The following is an 18,293-nucleotide window of genomic DNA, read 5'->3' as shown; positions in this document are numbered from 1 at the left end:
ACCAGAACTTCTCCTAATTCCATCAGTTACTGTTTTATGTATTGGCTTGCACACACACACACACACACACACAGTCACACACTTACATACTAACTCCATTACGCAATCACTGAGACCTTGTCCCCTAAAAGAGGGTTTGGCCAAGCAGACGGACTCATTCAATTGGTCAATAGGTCATTGAGTGTGTGGCTCAAAATAAAATAAAGTCAGTTGATTTTGGGAGAAAACCCGAGGATATTTCTCATTTTCTCCAAAGCTCAATGTAAAACTGTTTTAAAAATCTGCTGCGGGAGCCTGAATACAGCTAACTTACATCTGCTGTACTTACAGAAATCTGTCATGTGGCTATTCTGTCAACACAGGATAATGCTGTGGTTTGCCAGAAACCTTACACATTTGACACCAAAACAAAAGGAAAAACAGGACTTGATACAACCCTGGGAGAAAGATGTGACGGTGCAGTAGAAATCTGGCAAGAAATAATTATATTAAATATAAATATAAAAAATCTTCACAGGAAAACCAGTTATTTTTCCACCAGTGATCAGAATTATGTGGAGTTATTCAATTTGAAAAGCATTTACATCAGTGGAGAATGCACACACACACACACAAAAGACTTCAGAGACCCAACCGGTTAATATACAGTGCCACTAGTGTGTGTTAATCATTGATCTGGTAATCAATGACGATGATGATGATGAGAAGGTAGTAGATGATGATGGTGGTAATGATGAGGATGACAGTATAAAATGGACCGTTTCCTGATAATCCGTTCATTTGGCACGTGCTGAATTACACAGGAGGATCTTCCTGTGTCTGCACACACGCAAATACACACACACACACGATGCATCTTATAAGATGCGAAACATCCTCCCAGTTAATCATCTTACAGCATATTGATAATAGTGTGTGTGTGTGTGTGTGTGTGTGTGTGTGTGTGTGTGTGTGTGTGTGTGTGTGTGTGTGTGTGTGTATAAAGGGGATAAGGTAGAGGCTCAGAGTTAGTGCAAATGTTGTTCCTGTAAAGACTAACTCTTGACATTTCTCCACCCCTCCGCCTACAGCATCATTTTCTAATTTATTCAACTGCCATCCTCCACATCTCTCTCTCACACTCTCTCACACTCTCTCTCACACTCTCTCACACACTCTCACACTCTCTCACACTCTCTCGCACACTCTCACACTCTCTCACACTCTCTCACACTCTCTCACACTCTCTCGCACACTCTCACACTCTCTGTGTGCGTCTTTCCTGTGTGCCTGTCTTAGCACTGAGTCACAGATGTGATGAGATCTTCTGTGTCTGATGCTGCAGTTGTCCCAGCGCTACACAGATGCGCACACACACACACACACACTTATGCAAATAGACTTGATTTATGCATGGCAAATTGGCGAGCATATCAATACGCATTACTGTCAATTTCACGCACAAAGAGGCACTGACACAAGCACGAACACACATTTTACAGGTTGAAGATGTTCAAACAATAATGCTACCTACCACTGATGTTGTTGCTCTCATCCAAATGCCCTGATAAAGCACGCTGTCTTTGTGCGTGTGTGTGCGTGTCTGTGTGTGCATGTGTGTGTGTCATCGGACATTCGTGAGTGCTACATGTGTGCTCATCTATCCCTGAGGCTGAGATCAACTGTGCTGGCTGCATCAATGGACTTCATCAATGCTAATAGCCAGGGCTCCACGCTCTCAGCTCGTTTGTTCCATTGTTCATTAACCTCACTTCATTTAGCATGGGACTGTCTCACCCAAAGTCCCCGGCCTGGAGGGAGAGAACTCGCGTTAATCCAGCATTTATGTGACGCTTCCACAGTCCACACTCCCACCTGTGAGATTCCCAGTTCAACCAGTGTTAAACTGGGTGCTGCTCCCTCTTGACAGCAAAATAACGACTCAACGTTCTGTATTATAATCCAAAAATCATCCTGGAGAGACTAATTTAATTAGCCCGCCAATGCCAGCATTTTGTTTTTAACTCATTATCTGCATATGGCAACTACAGTATGGTTACGTCATCTTTAAAACACTACGCTTGTGGTTATGATGGAAAAAGTAAATTGTACATATGAGACAGGACACACTCTGGACTACTGTAATCTCCACGAACTGACTCTGCCTCTCTGTCTGCTTGTCTCCTACCAGAACAGCACCATCTGAATAACTCCGCTTATGGGCCGTTTGGACAAGAGCTTCCACACCCACACAGCAACCACAGCACGGTGGGCCTCAACAAATACACCTCCCTCAAAGCTGTGGGTAAGTCGGACACACACACTTGATGCTGACTCAAACTGGCACAGTGACCTTTGGAGTACAGCAGGCTGGCAGCACAGGAGGTGTCAACTGACGAGACTCTGTTCTCGTCTTGGGAAGCAGAGAGCAGATCTTAAAGCCCACGCTGTTCCCGTCTACGGTGGGATTGGTTAGCTGTTAGTACCGTAACCGTCTCTAACTAAGTGTGACTGCGTGATTGATTGATTTGGGTTGATTTATGTTGGCCGATGGACAAGCCAAACTGAATTTAACTTTACTGAGAGAGAAAAACGTTTTTTCCCCCAGTTTGTCTCTATTCCTAACATCTCAATCTTACATGATTTTCATATTTATAAGAAATTTATAAGAAATCCGGCTTTCGGACAGAAAATGATAAAAACACACAGAGAAAAGGTTCATGTTCATGTAGCCAGGAAGCCAGCGGCGATGACCTCAGTTTTTACTTTATTTAAATAATTCTCTGTGACATTCATGCTAGCCCATGACACACACATGCATGCATGCACACACACTCCGGACTCAGGGCGAGGCTATTTATAAACCTTCATTGCAATGTCCCTACATCCTGACACTCGTACCTTTACCTCCATCATCTCCGTTGCACTCCTCAGTCCCCCCCCCCCCCCCCTCATCGCTCTCCCTGCCCTCTGCCCTCTCGTATTCCAGCAAGAGAGGAATACCGCTGGAACTCACCTTGAGGACATGCACCAATTGGAAATACTTGAATCACCAGCTTTCCCCTTTGATCTTCTTCAAACCCTCCACCTCATCCTGACCATCCTTTGCTGTCCTCTGATTCTCTCTGTGTGATCTTTCAACTCCTGAATTTCACTTTTTCTGGAAACAACATAAGTAAAGGGAGGAAAAGTGACCTCTTGTTTGTGGTTCTGATGGTTCACACTGACACTTCCTGTTAGGCACTATACCTTTATACTTTTTTTAATCATTATTTTGTCAACTCGCTTTGTCACTCACAAAACGACAACATCGCTGACAGGTTGGAGGCTACAGGTCCAAACATGAATGCATCATGGATTCCTGTGATTCAGTCCTCAGTGTTTCTACAGTGACACACTCTGTGTTTACACATTGACAGTTGATTTGAGGCGACTTCTGCATGTGACTCAGAACTGGATCAGACTGTGACAAATTGAAAATGACTCTGAAGTATAAACAAGTTTAAGGAGCCCATCGCATGTGTTTGCTGTACTGGCCTCATTGTTAAAGGTTACAAACAGAACCCGTTAATTCTAACTTAAGAAGAGTAGTTTTTGGGGATTTTCGCCTTTGTTAGATAGACAGGACAGATAGAGCGGGATGGGCGAGAGAGACGGGACGACATGCAGAGAAAAACTGCAGAGATTTGGGGGGAACATTGTTACAATGAACTGTGACAGAGCAAGAAAGGCAAACCGTTTATCTAAAATATTTTACCGACTAAAATGTCTCACTAAAACCACTGCAAGCAGTTCAAACCAAGAAGTCGGCCTGTAAACAGTTATAGATGTTTACATCTGACAGTTGAGTCAAGCTAACATGCTCGCGTTTCATCCGCAATATCCTGAGATCGAAATGATGAACTACGTAACGACTGCGTTGCAATGAACAGATATTATACTCTCACTCACTGAACCACCCTTTTCTTCGTTACAGCGCACAGTGCGTCTCGTAGCTACTACAAGAGCTTCCCGCTCATGGACTTCTCCCAGTACCAGCCTGTGGCACCTCCCTCCTTCCAGCCTGTGCCTGTACAGCCCAAAGAGAAATCCTACATCCACCAGCCTATGTCGGCGCCCCACGACCTCCACGCCCCTCTCTCCATCTCCATCCCCTCAAGCTACCTGGAGCAGTCGCGCCTGCCGAAAACAAGCACGCACCCGCAGCTCTCCAGCTCGGCCTTCAAAGCCTGGGAGCCGACCGCCCGCCACGTCCACAGGCAGGCCTCTGCCCCGGGGCACGCCCCCTCTGCTATGGGACACGCCCCCTCTGTCATGGGACACGCCCCCTCGGCCATGGGGCACGCCCCCTCGGCCATGCACAGCTCTGCCCGGAGACATGGCTACTCGACCCGGAGGCAGCAGAGCATGGAGAACATGCAGGACATCTTTAGCCAGCCCTACGGAGGGATGTATGGAGGAGCTGGAGGGGGGGCAGGGCAGGGGCAGCACGTACAGGGGCAGCACCCATCCCAACCCTCCTACTACCACCACAACAGGCAGAAGAGCTACTCCACCCACAGTTCGACTGAGGTGACCGTCTGAGCGTCGAGGCGTCAGAGAGCGGCCCGCTGTAATGTTTGACGTACTAACAAAGAGCTTTGGTGTTCGCTAAATGCCAGAGTTTGGGACAGTTGGCCCAACAGGGGAGGAATATTAAACAGACGTTCAGATTTACAAGAAGAAAAGGAGTGTTTTGATAAGTGGAAACATTGAGATTCAGGAGAAAAGCAGCGTAGCAGAACCACTACTCTTTACACATTAGGTAAAGATTATTATTGTACTCCAGCCAGGGTCTTTTACATCGATCATATAAAGTATACAGACTGTGCCTGAAAGGAAATCTACCACTCTCGGGCTCCCAAAGGTCACAGATTCTCAACTGCAACAGTTTTTGTGGTATCATTGTGGTTGTACAGGCATTACAGGGATAGGCATAGGAGACCGGAACAACTCTTCCATGCACCAGATCGCAGAGCAGGGGAGCTTCATTTTGTCTGTGAAGAGGTTTTACTTGTTGGCTTCCCGTCCGATTTTTGCGGAAACGCAGAATGAGTTTGTGTTAGCCAGGTAAGTCCGGTTGAATTTCGGTTCAGCAACATGTGGAGGCAGAACAACAACCTGGCTCACGGTCAGGTTTGCTGGATTGGTTGTAAATGTGGTGAATAACCTTTGAGATTCATTTCTGTGCTGTGTTACTTAAACTCGACACTGAAAATCTTTTTCCTTTATTGGCAACCAATAGGAACTGCAACACACAGCATGTAGCCTACTTCTAAACCCACTCACTAGTCCCTCCCCCTGAAAGGAACAGTTCAACATTTTGGGAAATAGATTTATAGGCTCTCTTGCCTGGCGTTGGAGGCGGCGCCCCGTTCATTGAAGCTGCTCAGGGAATTGTACTGGGAAGTTGATTTACCTAAAAGAAAAAGATCCGCTGAGTTACAGACGTCTCTTTCCCAATTGGGAGTCGTTGGGGGAAAGTATTTTCGGGCCCTATGGCATCACGTGACGTACCTGGACGTTGCAAAGGCACCATTTGTCCACCATGTAAAAGAAATAGCTTCAAAGCCCTCACATCTGAAAGTGGTGTCAATCTTCTCTTCGAACTCCGTGCATGAAAGCGAATGAGCATACTTTCCAAAATGTTGAACTGTTCGCCCCTGCATGTAACATTCGTACATACATTTTAATTATCCCTGTTATAAAAACTGGAATAATAACATTGTCACCATTTGCTTTTAGGCACAAAGATGAGATTAGAATGTTTTCCATAAGATGCTGTGGTTGAGAAGTTTGGAAGTCCTTCATAACTCCAAATGAGTGAGGTGGTTTTTGAATGAGGCCAATGTGTTGTTGTTTTTTTTGGGGGGGGGGGGGATTGTGAGAAGGATCTTGCTGTGGTAAGTTTTTGGTATGAAGCAGAAAACAATCTTCATCTTTACCTTATTTTAAGCATGAATGGAGCATTTTAAGTGAAACCCCAGTTAGAGCACAGCAACTGTTGATTTTATATTTCACTCAGTATTATGTCTAAATTTGAATTATTTTAGATACGCTTGACATTTCTCACTGCAATCTATACGTGACATACCATTTAGGTCCAGTGTAATCATAACTCATCTCGAAATAACTCAGTTCAGGTTCATTTCCAGGCCCCCATGGAGGCCTTCTTGTGCAGTTCTGGTTTGTCCTGTTCTTGTAAAAAAAAAGACCTCTACTATTTTGCATCTCTCGGTCTACCTCCACGCACAGCTGTTTTTTCCTCATTTCTTTCCCACCCTCTCTCCACGATGAAGCGCTTTACATTCTGTACCATCGGGCCAAGCGTACAGGGACAGCGTCCCCGGGGTCACATTAACTTGACGGTGAGGACAATGCCACCATCACGTCAGCTCCCATCAGCCTCCATCCCGACCAGAGAGAGGGAGAGGAGGAGAGAGAGGGCCAGTGTGAGAGCCAGAGGCTGGGACTCTTTAGAAATTAAGAGAAAGGGAGGAGAGAGATGAGGAAAAATAGAAAAACAAATGAACATGGCCGTGTGTTTTGTTTCCTCGGGGGATGGGGAAAGGGAAGAAGTCACTGTGGATCTGGGTCTCTCACTTTTTGGAGGGGTTTGGGGGATCTATTGGCAGAAATGGAATATTTGTAATGACGTTTTTATTGGTGTTTAATCCCCTGAAATTAAGAACGGTTGTGTTTTCGTTACCTTACAATGAGCCCTTCATATCTAGGGAGCTAGTCCTCATCACAGAGTCTGTCATGTTTCACCGCCAAGTTTTCTACGGTCGCCCAGAACGGCCAAATCAAACATTGGCTCTAGAGAGGGCCTTTTGCATTTCTATGTTGAAGTGGCAGTTTGAATTTTGGTAGCGCGAATGCACAAGAAGGCCACATGTAGGTTCTTCCACACACTTGGAAAGACGATATTCAATAGGTTGCAATCTGGAAACTCACCACTAGATGCCACTAAATCATACGCTCTGGTCCTTTAAGCCTGCAGTAATTGATTTCATTTCTGTTGTTTTCACCCATTTCTGATAAATGTTTCACATCTTGTGTACATTATGAGTGCATCTTTTTGAGCACAACGTTTTTAAGGTTTTATGTCATGCAAACCTCATTGGAAAAATCACGTGTTCTCCTTTATTTATGAATATTGTGTAAATATGTTTCATGTCATTTCCTGAAGATATTTTTGTTTGAATAAGGGCTGTATGAACGAAGTCATTTCTTTCCACTTTGGCACCATGAACCCCTTCAGGTTATCGTCTTTGAGTACCTGTTTAACGAAAGAGTATATAAGAGAACAGATCTGATAAAGGTATAAATACAAGTATGATGGCCAAGTAAATCTAAAGTGTGTTGGAGTGATACACAGTATGTAGCAAAAATGTGTATATACTGTATGTACCTGTACTTCTTATTACAACAAAACAGCTAATTTACACCCCAAATGTTCCATAAATGTTCTTTCCATGAGGATTGTGCAGCAACTGATGCCACTTTTGAAGATGTGAAACATTAAAGACTGTAAAATCCATATAAGGCTTCGGTTTGACTTGTGTTTGTTGGATAAAGTTAACAGCGAAACATCCTAACTCCTCGGCTTTAAGAGCTCATTTGAGATCACCTGTACCAACTCTTGTTAGATGCTTTATATATAGTTATCTCCTGACAAGAGAGCACTTTTGCTGTTTCACTGTCAGCCACAGCTCCTCGTGAATAGTTGGCGCTAAATGACAGATGTTACAGTACATCCGCAGTATTTTCCCAGCTGGGATTTGAAGCAGCAACAATCACAATCATGTCCTAGTAACCACCAATTCACCCATAAATTCTTTGCAACAAGGCATTAACTACAGCTGCCACCGCTGCGGTGCGCCTCTAGTGCCACCCTGTGGCCGTTCCTGAAACTACATGAACCCAAAGCATTTCTACTTATTCGTGTCCTATATACAAACTCACGTTCTTATCCTTTGCATTCATTTCACTGTTAAAATGAGAGAAGAGTGGCGGGCTGTTCTTCAGAATAAATATTTTAATAAAAGTTAAGACCTTTTACAGTCAATTATAGACTTGGCAGACCTTGTAGATGTAAAATGACATCTGAGACAATTGAATACTTTTTTAACAACTTGCAGACACCCTTTAGGCATTGTCAAGTAAGTGTAATAGCAATAGCTTAAAATATATGTATTTCATATATATATATATATTCAATATAACAAATAATAACTCCAAGGAAACTGAAATGAGAACACTGACACTTATGGAATTTGTTTTACTTCAAGGAGGGATTAATGTCCCGCAGTAATGCAGGTAAGTGGCTGTACATATAATTTATTATGCCTAGCGTAGCCCTGTAAATACAAACTGTGCAAAACTTCAATATTCAGTGCTATCAGGCACAACTGCTGGATTTAGAAAGTGTCTGGACAAGTGATGCAACTGAAAGTACAAGTGATTGGTCCCCTATTTAAAAAAACACAATCCTATGCTCTGTGGTCATTAGATGTTCCTGACTGAAGCAAGCATATCAGAGGTTGCGCACTAAACAACACATTTGATTTGTTCAAACTGTACTTTCAAACACTGAATATAAAAACAGGACAGCAGAACTGTTCGACTGAGAGTGGTTTCCTTCCTTTTAACGGTGACTTACTCTGGCCCTGCTCATGGAGCGCAGTCCCGACATATTAATGACCACAGACAAGAAAAATCAAAACAGACAACATGTTAAAAGAGGAAATATAAGGAGTGCAGGTAGTATTATGTGTATTTTGATACAGGCCCAGAAAAAAAGACGGTGAAGTGATGAGGGGGGGGAAACGTGGCACCTTTTAAGAGGCATTACACTCAAATCACATTTCCAAGTCATTCATATGGTCACAAGTCGGGTGAGAAGACGAGGCCGATGTTCGGTTAGAGCGTCACAGAATAGGATTAGTCAGACTTTACTGGTGTGGTGCTGGTTAGGTAGGAGCTGGTTAAATACAAAGTTCTGTTATCTTTTTAACAACGGATAAAGTTTCATAACTTTTTGTCATATTTGCTAGGTTTTAAACCAGGGGAAGTACTCTCAGTTTATGAACACACATAAACTTGTAACTGCACCAAATTTCTCATCCAGAGAGGAAATATTCTTTTTGGCCCCCAGTCGCTGGCACACCTTCAAAACTCTGATGTGTAGAACATACAGAACCCGAACATAGAAGACAAATGATGAGTGGTTAAAAGTGACTGATAGCAAAAGATCAACCTGTCACCCACAGGCAGATATGTGATCAGGCTGTTGGCTGATGGCGAGTGTCCCACTATCACCCAAACCCTGATGTGAAAGTAGTTTTCTTTAATGTGCACAGCCCCGTCTATCGCTGTCCAGTTATGTTGTTGCCTCCAGGATTTATAACGATGGAATCCAGTAACGGACGGAGAGCCTGGCCAAAAGGCCTGAAGAGGAAACACAGCAGACAGTACTGTTACACAGGAATCAGAAGGGCCTCAAGAAAGTCTGAACAAATCACAGTATGTGAGCTCGGCAAGGGGAAGGGGGAAGTAAACACACAACAAGACCGGAGTCTTTCAACTGAGAATATCGCACACAGCAAGAGCGAGAAGTAGACAAATAACACACAGAAGTCAGTGTCACAATAACTACAATTTAAATTTTACTTCACTACGATTGCAAGTGATTGCTCTGTAATATCAATATTGCGATAATGCAACATTGTCAGTGTCACCTCCTCAGAGGAAATATCCACCACCACAGCTTCTCACACATGACATCATCAATCTGGGATGTTCAGTGCATTTCAGGCTTTATTTGGGGTGATGTGATACAATTAACTATTTTCCTATTCTAGTTTCAAACTTGCCTCGACTATACTTTCACTTTTACTCCAGCTCTTCTACAAAAAGTAAATTCAAGAAACATTGTTGCAAAACAACAAGCCAATTAAACAAACGATGTACTTCTGAGAAAGAGACTCACACCTGTATATATTGTAGACGTTTGACATTCTCACACACTACATTATTGTGACAACATCAGCATAAGCAGAGATTCAGTTTAACTACAAATACAGAAAAATAAGAAGAGCACCGGTGATTGTTGACTCATTGACTCACGTGGATAGAACTTCAGATGGAAGGTCTGTAATGTACGACGGGATCTTTTGCCCCGTGAGGAACTGAGCCACCTCGTTGCTGAAGGTGTTGCAGTTGTGCTCAAACAAGTTGTACTTGTCACTGCTGTGCACCCGGAGAAAACAAAAAAGGAGAGAGAGAAGAGACATTCATTTGAGAGAGAGAGGCCGAACAGGGTGGAGATCAGGGAGGGTGAGTAGCAGGAAAATACAAGATAGCCACATTTTGACGGCGAGATAACAGGAGGAACTGAGAAGTGCGAGAATTGAAATGAAGGCTGTGCATTGGCAAGAATGTGGGGATACAATACGTATCATGATACAGGGGCTATAATTCAATATACTGCGCCGTACGCTACTTCCTGTCTCAGTTTACGTTGTTACATTAGAATGGAAGAGTCAAATGGCTGATAGATTACAACACTACCATCTAGTGGTCGAGGGTTTAAGCACAACACAAAATGAACCACTGACACAAATCTTTACATGTAAATTACAAATTAATATATCAGTACAACATTTTTGAAAATCTATACAGTATCACAAAAGATAATATTGGGATACTCAAGTATATCAATATTTCCCAACACCCCTACTTTAAATGCACTGAAGATAAAGTACAAAGGAGTCAAGATAATGTCAAAAATATATTGATCTCTCTATAAAAGAATTATGGACCGTAGTTCTTGTTAAAACCAGGAGCAACTTCCAGGTGATGATATGGTTATATTTATTGAGGAGTTAGCGCAGCAGCAATGCTTTTGCCTCACAGTTGTTTGTGTTTTTTCACTTGTAAATTGTTGATTTAATCATTTGGAGTAAGATGATGACATCTCATACTGTATTGAAATACCTTCTGGAAAAAAAATTTTGTAGGCTACATCCACACTATGCAGGTGAAACGTGTTAATTACTAGTCACAGTAATTTTGTGGCAAACGTTACTCGATCTGACCAGGATGGTCCCACTGGGATGTAAATCTGTGTGATGAGCCTGAGCCCGTACCTGTATGAGGACTCTGCCAGTGAAAACAGGTACTCCATGAATATATCTGCAGGCACCTCAGTGGAGCCCAGGTCCACTATGGAGTCAGGATTACCTAAGGGAGTGCCACCCTAGGATGCAACACACATACACACCTCAGTATGCCTTTTGTTGAAACACATTGACAAGCACTTCTTGATCCATTACTTTCTAAGTATTTGTACTTGAGAAAATGATGATGCTGATTCTTACCGGTGGACAATTGTTGATGCCTTCTCCCACAAAGAAGAACTCCTTTCCATGGACCACAATAGCAGTGTGCCTGTAAGATACCAAAACACCATGTTCCCATAAAACCAAGCCAATGAAAGTAATTAACCACAGTTCACAGGATCTTCAGTGAGAACTTCTACAAAACAAGTCTACTTACCATATCCCGTCAAGCTGTCTCCCTGTGATGATAAAAAAACAGGATTATATCAGAATGGACTTATTCCAATCTTAGTACTTGGCAGAAAATAAAGTCATAGCTTAGGCCTGAGTAGCATCCCCGCTCTCTCCTGGTTTCTGTCGCCGGCCAGGCTATACCGTCTACGGCTTTCATGACGCCAAGCAACAGGTGGCTCGTCGAAAACTCACCTAGCATGAGAGGACTCAGCTGTCGGGCCATGCCTCTGGACATGTCGTAAATGTACAGTTTCACTGGGTAGGAGTCGGTTTGGTCCATGATGGCACAAAGGGAGTGCTTCAAAATGCAGCTGACCAAGTAAAGTTCCAGCGAGAGTTGGCTGGCTAGCTTACCTACTGAACAAAACTTAAATAAAAAGTTTATCGTGGAACTGTTATGGATATAAATATATGCTACAAGCTATTTCACATGAAAACTAATATTGCTGTAGCAAATATAAATCTCCTAATAACAGGCCAAAGTTGCCGGGTGCTGACAGCTGTGATTGCTGTGTCACTGTCTAACTGTAAACAATAGCATGACTGTCAAACAAAGTGCAATCGCTTGCCGAAACCGGCATCACTTCCGGTGTCGAGCCGCGCTGAAACAAAGTCCCGCCTACTTCACTAGCATTGGCCAATATCTTAGATTGACCATAAAATCAAAAAGAATAAGAAGAAGAAGAAGAGTCCAATAGACGACGAGCTGTTCCGTACGCTTTTCTGCGTGCTCGTGCACGTACTTGAACGCGCCAGCCATTGAAACTAGTCTGGACTTGTGGGCAGAGAGAAGCAAAGTACGGCGATTGACTGTATGCTCATACAATTACTTTATATAGTTTCAGTTCATCGTTTTAATGTGTTTACTCCTTATAATGTGTGTGCATCATTAGAAAGATATATTCGTTGACTAAGCGAACCCAAAATACTAATGAAGCGAACATTGGCTGACAAGCTAAGCTAGCCAACGTTACCTGGATGAAGTTGATGTTAATAATATCGTATTAATACTATCTCAACTAAACCCAATACATGATTTGCGTTGTCCTTTGCATAATTATTGTTGTCTGATTCAATTAGCACCACATTTGTATTTGTTTAAGAAGTTGTATGCGTAACGTTACGTATTTGTTGGAAGTTTTGATGGAGCACAGTTTATTTCCTGTTGTTGTGTTATTGAACTGCTGAATCATTTGACAGGACCAGGAGATAAGGAGAGAGAGCACCGATGGCAGAGTGGAACGCCTACTACCGGAATGAAGATGACGAGGATGAGCAAGAGGAAGGAGAGCAATCTGGAGGTGAGATGAAAGACTGTAAACTGCCATCGAACAGTCAGATTTGTTGATTATTCCTCTCTGCTAGATCCCCCCCCCCCTTTTTGTGTTTACTTTGCATTTCACCAATTAAAGAACTGTACAAGACTTTTATTTGATCATACTTGCATGCAATGTTCCCTCTAAGCTGCGCGCTTGAGCAATCGCGCACTGCTCGCACATTCTCAGCGCACAAGAAAATCTATGCAGCGCATAAAATAAAATTCAACATAAACGTATTAATTAATATCTAATATTAGTCCTAATCTTATCTAATCAATTAAACCAATAATAATAATAATAATAATAATTTTGTTTTCTGTACTATTTTGCAACGTAACTCAGTGAGTGACAGGTGTCCAGCCAATGATACGATTCGGTTCACTTACGCTACGCAGCCAATCATAGCATTGACACTATTGCCCTGCCCATTCGCGCCGTGCAGGTTAGCTAGCTATCAACAGTGCGGCGGAGTTACGAGACGCAAATGCTAACCCCTTATCATGGCGAAATGAACGGGCAGCGACATAAAGTCAAAGCAAGAAGCAGACGAAGCCATCAACCTGGACAAAGTGTACAACCATTGGAGAAGTGAGAAGGACAGACGTGAAAAATAAGGTAAAATTTAAGTCAGATTTGTGCATATTCTAGTGACATTTATTAAGATTTTTTACTTATGGATATTAATCATTAAATGATGTTACTACTAGATAATTTATGGGTAGTAGAAATGATAATAAAAAACTGAGTAATTACATATTTTACAGACAGAGTTACAGGAATTTAGACTGTATCACAAGCTACAGCACACGTCATTGTGCAAAATGTGAATGTTTTAATGTGAACAAAATGTTATGTCTGAAAGGTGTATATGTATCATTTCTTCCAGAACAGGACCTCACACAGGCCAAAGCAGGACTCTTCCCATGGCCAAGCAGGACTCTCACATAAAACTTACTACACATCTCATGAACAACAAGATTTTTGTCTTTTTCCTTTAAAGTTTGTCAAATCACTTATATTAAAAGTAAACTAGTGAAAATTGCTGCTGTAATTTGATTCTTTTAATAAGCCATGTAACTTGCTATGATCCAAGGTTTTGAACAGGTGTGATACTGGTGTGTGGCCACAGCGTGCACATCTGATGTTGCTCACAGTGGTCCTCAGTGTGCTCAGGGAGCTTGTGTGTATGCCCAGACACATGAAAAATTAGAGGGAACATTGCTTGCATGCCATGCAGTTTAGTGTTATGATCTACATAGCTATTGATTTGTAATCCAACACACAACTTATCAGATAGCATTTGATACCAACAAGTAAGACACTGTCTCAAATCTGTCTGCCTGTCTTTGTTAGGAGATTACAAGATCACAGGGAGAGACAGTTTGGTCTTCTTGGTTGATGCCTCCAAGGAAATGTTCATCAAAGGAGAAGACGGACAGCCCTCAAACTTTGACATGACCATGCAGGTAAGATGGCCAGCTTTCTTTATTTTCTTTTTCTTCTCTGTGTTTTTGTTGGAATTGATGTAAATGTGTTGGAATTATCTCAATAAGTGTGTAAAGGTTGAGACTGTAGTTGGACTGGCACTTTTAGGAGTAAATCATCCAATTTTCTTTTTTTATATACGATTATTTTGACTAAAAACATAAGAACAACTCCTGAATATCAGTATTATAGGCCTCGTTGGTTTCATTCTCAGATTTGCCTTGTGTCTCCTGATAGCAAGTGTCTGTGCTCTGTCCTTGTAGGCTGTGCGCTGTGTGTACACCAGTAAGATCATTAGCAGTGACAGGGATCTGATGGCGTTGGTTTTCTACGGCACAGAGCAGAGCAAAAATCCCAGGAACTCATTCAAGCATGTCTACGTGTACCACGACCTCGATGAACCCGGTGAGACGCTGCACTTTCTGAACTAACGCATGATTACACCAAATCTGAATTGCTGTTGTTTTGCTGCAAACACAAACTTGTTATTGTTATCACATGTTATTTCACACAAACACAAGAGCAATACAAAATACCAGTGCAGCGTTGCAGTTCCACTGGATCAGTTTGGGAGGAAAGCCGTATTGGTGACTCCACAAATTGCTAAACATGTCTTTCTTACATCTCCATTCATTCTGTTTTTCCTCATCATTCTGCTGCCTTATTCTTTCCGCAGGTGCAAAGCGAGTGCAGGACGTGGACGCTCTGCGGGGGGGGAAAGGTGCCCAACTAGCGGCAGAGACCATGGGCAGCGGGGAGACGTCGTTGGGAGACGCCCTGTGGTGCTGCTCCAACCTCTACAGTGACATCAAGCTGCGCCTCTCACACAAGCGGCTCATGATCTTCACCTGCAGGGATGAACCACACGGGGGCGACAGTGTGAAAGACCGGCAGGCTCGCACAAAGGCTGGTGACCTCAAAGAGACCGGTACGTCTTCAGCAAAAAAAGCTGCTCCTCTTTCATGAAATAATACTGTTTTGGATTAAAGCTCAGAGCTGCCTTTAGGATCTTTGCTTTTCAAGCGTTTAGCCTGTATGTCATGGCCTCATGAGACTTATCCCTTCTCTCATAGGTGTCATCATTGATTTAATGCATCTGATGAAACCGGGCGGCTTCGATGTGGCGCCCTTCTTTCGCGACATTATAAGTCCACCTGAGGATGAGAGCGATTTGGGGCTGCAGCTGAAGCCTTGTGACAAATTGGAGGACCTCAAGAAGAGGGTGCGGGCCAAGGAGCAGAAGAAGAGAGCCATGGCCAGGTAGAGAAAAGTAACACATTTCCATTTCCAGACAGAGTGCAGTCTCGTCACTTCTTTTTGCTTTTGCATTCACATGTATTTGCTTTCTTTGTGGTTCATCTTTGTGTCTTTTCAAGCACTTAACACCTACTTCTCTCCTGTCCCTCGCACCATCCATCCCTCTCTGCCATCTTTAGGTTAAACCTGTCTCTTGGCGAGGGCATAAATGTAGCTGTGGGAATCTATTCAACTGCTGTGTCGGCTCGGAAACCAGCTGCCATCAGACTTTACAGGGAAACCAACGAGCCGGTCCGCAGCAAAACCCGGACCTTCCACACTCAGACTGGCAGCCTGCTGCTGCCCAGTGAGATAAAGAAATCCCAGGTAAGAGCACACGCAATGTATGCTCATTGTGGTTTGGTTGTTTCATAAAAGTGTGCTAAGATTGTCTCATATACAGTGCACTTTAAGTCAGGTTTTTTAACCGGTAATACGCCCAAAATTAAAACATCTGAACAGAAGAGTGTGTGTTTTTTTTTTTTTTGTTGTTTGTTCCTTGCTATAGGTGTACGGTAAGAAACAGATAGTGATGGAGAAGGACGAGGTGGACGCCATCAAGAAGTTTGAAGATCCTGGAATGTTTCTGATCGGATTCAAACCGATGGAGAGGCTCAAACGTCACCACCACATCCGCCCCGCTGTCTTCCTCTACCCTGAGGAGAACGAGGTGAAAGGTACCAATGCTTGTCCGTGTCTGACTTACTTCAAAACTACTATGAAGCCATATTAAAAACCTTAGTATTGAGTGTCTTACAGCAACCTCCCTGTTTGCCGAGCTCTAATGTATCCTGTGTTTCCCACCTCAGGCAGCGCATGTCTGTTCTCCGCCTTGCTGACAAAGTGTAGCGAGAGGAACGTGTTCGCACTGTGCCGCTGCGTCTCTCGCCGGAACTACCCGCCTCGATTTGTTGCCCTGGTGCCTCAGAAAGAGGAGGTCGACGAGGGGAAAGTACAGATTTCACCTCCAGGTGATGAACTGCTGCGCTCAGCAAAGGAGGCTGACAAACTTTAGCTCCTTTTGCTACCAGTGAAAGCAAGATGGACAACTACTGTACGTTACAGTCTCGGTCATTGTCGTGGAGAAGCCTGATGGCAGCATGTCGTCTCTCCTGTATCAGGTTTCAATGTCATCTATCTGCCATACGCCGACGACGTGCGGACTCTGGATCCGCCGCAGTACCCAAGAGCCTCACAGAGACAGGTGGACAAGATGAAGGAGATCGTCTCCAAGCTCCGCTTCAAATACAGGTAGCTGCACGCGTTCACTACTTTACAGAGATCTTAGTTTGGAGATGCCGAAAAATGGTTTGGAAGAAATAAACAAGGGTGTCTTTGGTGTGTGTTGTGGACATAAGTAGACATAACACTGTCATTTTTAACTGGTTTCTTTCTGCTACATGTTTTCATTCTTTGTAATGGGATGCAGGAGTGATGCTTTTGAGAATCCAGTCATCCAGCAGCAGTACAGGAACCTGGAGGCCTTGGCTCTGGATATGGTGGCTCCAGAGGACATAGAGGACCTGATCAGTAAGATGCAGACAAACTCCTTGTGACTGCTACAACGACTCCTCGTTCCTTCGACTAACCCTGTACCTGTCCTCTCTTTTTTTTGCTCGGTCTCAGTGCCAAAGGTGGAGCAGATGAACGACCGTCTGGGTCCTCTGGTTCAGGAGTTTAAAGATCTGGTCTACCCCGCCGACTACAACCCTGAGAGCAAACCAGCTGCCAAACGCAAACCAGGTCAGCGCTGGAGTCATGACAGTAACTAGCTGAGCATAATATCTTGTTGGTATAACACATTTGAATTGTTCTGCCCTTACACACAGTATAGACTTTGGTCACGTTTATTGATCAGCACAGAGGATTTTGAAATAGGCCACTGTGTCGACTGAGTGCTTTCTCCATGATTGAACCGGCAGCTGATACCGGCGGCGGAGCTGACAAGAAGCCCAAAGTGGAGGTGCCAGAAGACGAGCTGCGGGTCCACGTGCAGAACGGCACCCTGGTAAAGCTGACCGTGGCCGTGTTGAAGGAGGCCTGTAAGCGGTTTGGGGTTCGCACCACCGGGACCAAGAAGCAGGAGCTGATAGATGCTCTGACTGCCCAGCTGGGCCAATGAGGGGTTAAATATACAACTCGCCGTGCCTTCATGAGCAGGCAAGCTTGTTCAGATCGGTGTTGATCTGTTGTTGCCTGTGAAATGTGGGTAAGACTGGGATACTGTGTCCATTAAAAAAAAGCATCCTGTCGGTTTTTGCTCGTGTTTGTCAGTCCCACCTTACAGGAATCATGTTTAAATGTAAAATAAACAAGTAATGTTTTTGTGATCAAGACTACTCAAATTGGTTGATGTGTGTTACATTATAAAAAAAAGTCTTGTGTACATTTGGAATTCACTGGACAATAAGCATAATCATAACAACACTGTTATTAATGTTGACAATTGTTGATAATCTTGCATTTGCGTAAATAAAACAAGCCCTTTCCAGCCCTGCATCTAGTTTGTTTTATTTCATTAAGTACGTGAGTCAGTATTCTGTACATGTTCCAGTTCTTCTTGTTAAAAGAAAAGAAAGGTGTGTCCATCCAAAGA

General features: G+C 43.4%; 3 protein-coding genes across 4 annotated transcripts in view; 2 read left to right on the top strand and 1 right to left on the bottom strand.

The window, feature by feature from the left end:
* Positions 1–4,563, top strand: part of shisa8b (shisa family member 8b) — a gene marked incomplete at both ends in the record, with an annotated part of 16,431 nt that extends 11,868 nt beyond the window's left edge. The window contains 2 exons of the mRNA XM_079293963.1: positions 2,171–2,284; positions 3,956–4,563. Of these exons, the coding sequence (XP_079150089.1) occupies positions 2,171–2,284; positions 3,956–4,563 (722 nt within the window). The remainder of the gene's footprint in view (positions 1–2,170; positions 2,285–3,955) is intronic.
* A 3,542-nt stretch (positions 4,564–8,105) lies between these two features.
* On the bottom strand, positions 8,106–12,137 carry desi1b (desumoylating isopeptidase 1b). The gene is made up of 6 exons (XM_079293780.1): positions 11,790–12,137; positions 11,581–11,602; positions 11,403–11,472; positions 11,172–11,281; positions 10,150–10,272; positions 8,106–9,471 (listed from the first exon to the last, which is right to left on the bottom strand). Exons 1-6 carry the CDS (start codon positions 11,875–11,877, stop codon positions 9,390–9,392), a joined length of 495 nt encoding a protein of 164 aa, XP_079149906.1. The 5' UTR covers positions 11,878–12,137; the 3' UTR covers positions 8,106–9,389.
* Positions 12,138–12,355: 218 nt separating this feature from the next.
* xrcc6 (X-ray repair complementing defective repair in Chinese hamster cells 6) lies at positions 12,356–18,174 on the top strand. Of its 2 annotated transcripts, none has more exons than XM_079293353.1 (13): positions 12,356–12,394; positions 12,798–12,898; positions 14,270–14,382; positions 14,665–14,806; positions 15,078–15,329; positions 15,475–15,661; positions 15,838–16,024; positions 16,206–16,374; positions 16,507–16,668; positions 16,819–16,948; positions 17,127–17,227; positions 17,324–17,440; positions 17,620–18,174. In XM_079293353.1, exons 2-13 carry the CDS (start codon positions 12,826–12,828, stop codon positions 17,817–17,819), a joined length of 1,833 nt encoding a protein of 610 aa, XP_079149479.1. In that variant the 5' UTR covers positions 12,356–12,394; positions 12,798–12,825; the 3' UTR covers positions 17,820–18,174. The 2 variants fall into 2 exon arrangements, with proteins under 2 accessions (XP_079149479.1, XP_079149478.1); XM_079293352.1 differs by having other exon boundaries at positions 12,362–12,409.
* The last annotated feature ends 119 nt before the right edge of the window (positions 18,175–18,293 follow it).

This window comes from Melanostigma gelatinosum, assembly GCF_949748355.1.
Source record: "Melanostigma gelatinosum genome assembly, chromosome: 21".
NCBI classification, from domain to species: Eukaryota; Metazoa; Chordata; class Actinopteri; order Perciformes; family Zoarcidae; genus Melanostigma; species Melanostigma gelatinosum.
Note: the sequence above shows the minus strand (reverse complement) of the source record. Positions and strands in the feature narration are given on the sequence as shown.

What these genes read in the sequence shown, in the direction of transcription:
- desi1b (XM_079293780.1), bottom strand. Translation starts at nt 11,877, where the DNA reads ATGGACCAAACCGACTCCTACCCAGTGAAACTGTACATTTACGACATG. An exon ending in GCTGAGTCCTCTCATGCTAG is followed by an intron (nt 11,603 to 11,789) that starts GTGAGTTTTCGA and finishes TTATCATCACAG; the next exon opens with GGAGACAGCTTGACGGGATA. An exon ending in CCATCTGAAGTTCTATCCAC is followed by an intron (nt 9,472 to 10,149) that starts GTGAGTCAATGA and finishes TTTCCTCTTCAG; the next exon opens with GCCTTTTGGCCAGGCTCTCC.
- xrcc6 (XM_079293353.1), top strand. Translation starts at nt 12,826, where the DNA reads ATGGCAGAGTGGAACGCCTACTACCGGAATGAAGATGACGAGGATGAG. An exon ending in GTGAGATAAAGAAATCCCAG is followed by an intron (nt 16,025 to 16,205) that starts GTAAGAGCACAC and finishes TCCTTGCTATAG; the next exon opens with GTGTACGGTAAGAAACAGAT. An exon ending in AGTACAGATTTCACCTCCAG is followed by an intron (nt 16,669 to 16,818) that starts GTGATGAACTGC and finishes CTCCTGTATCAG; the next exon opens with GTTTCAATGTCATCTATCTG.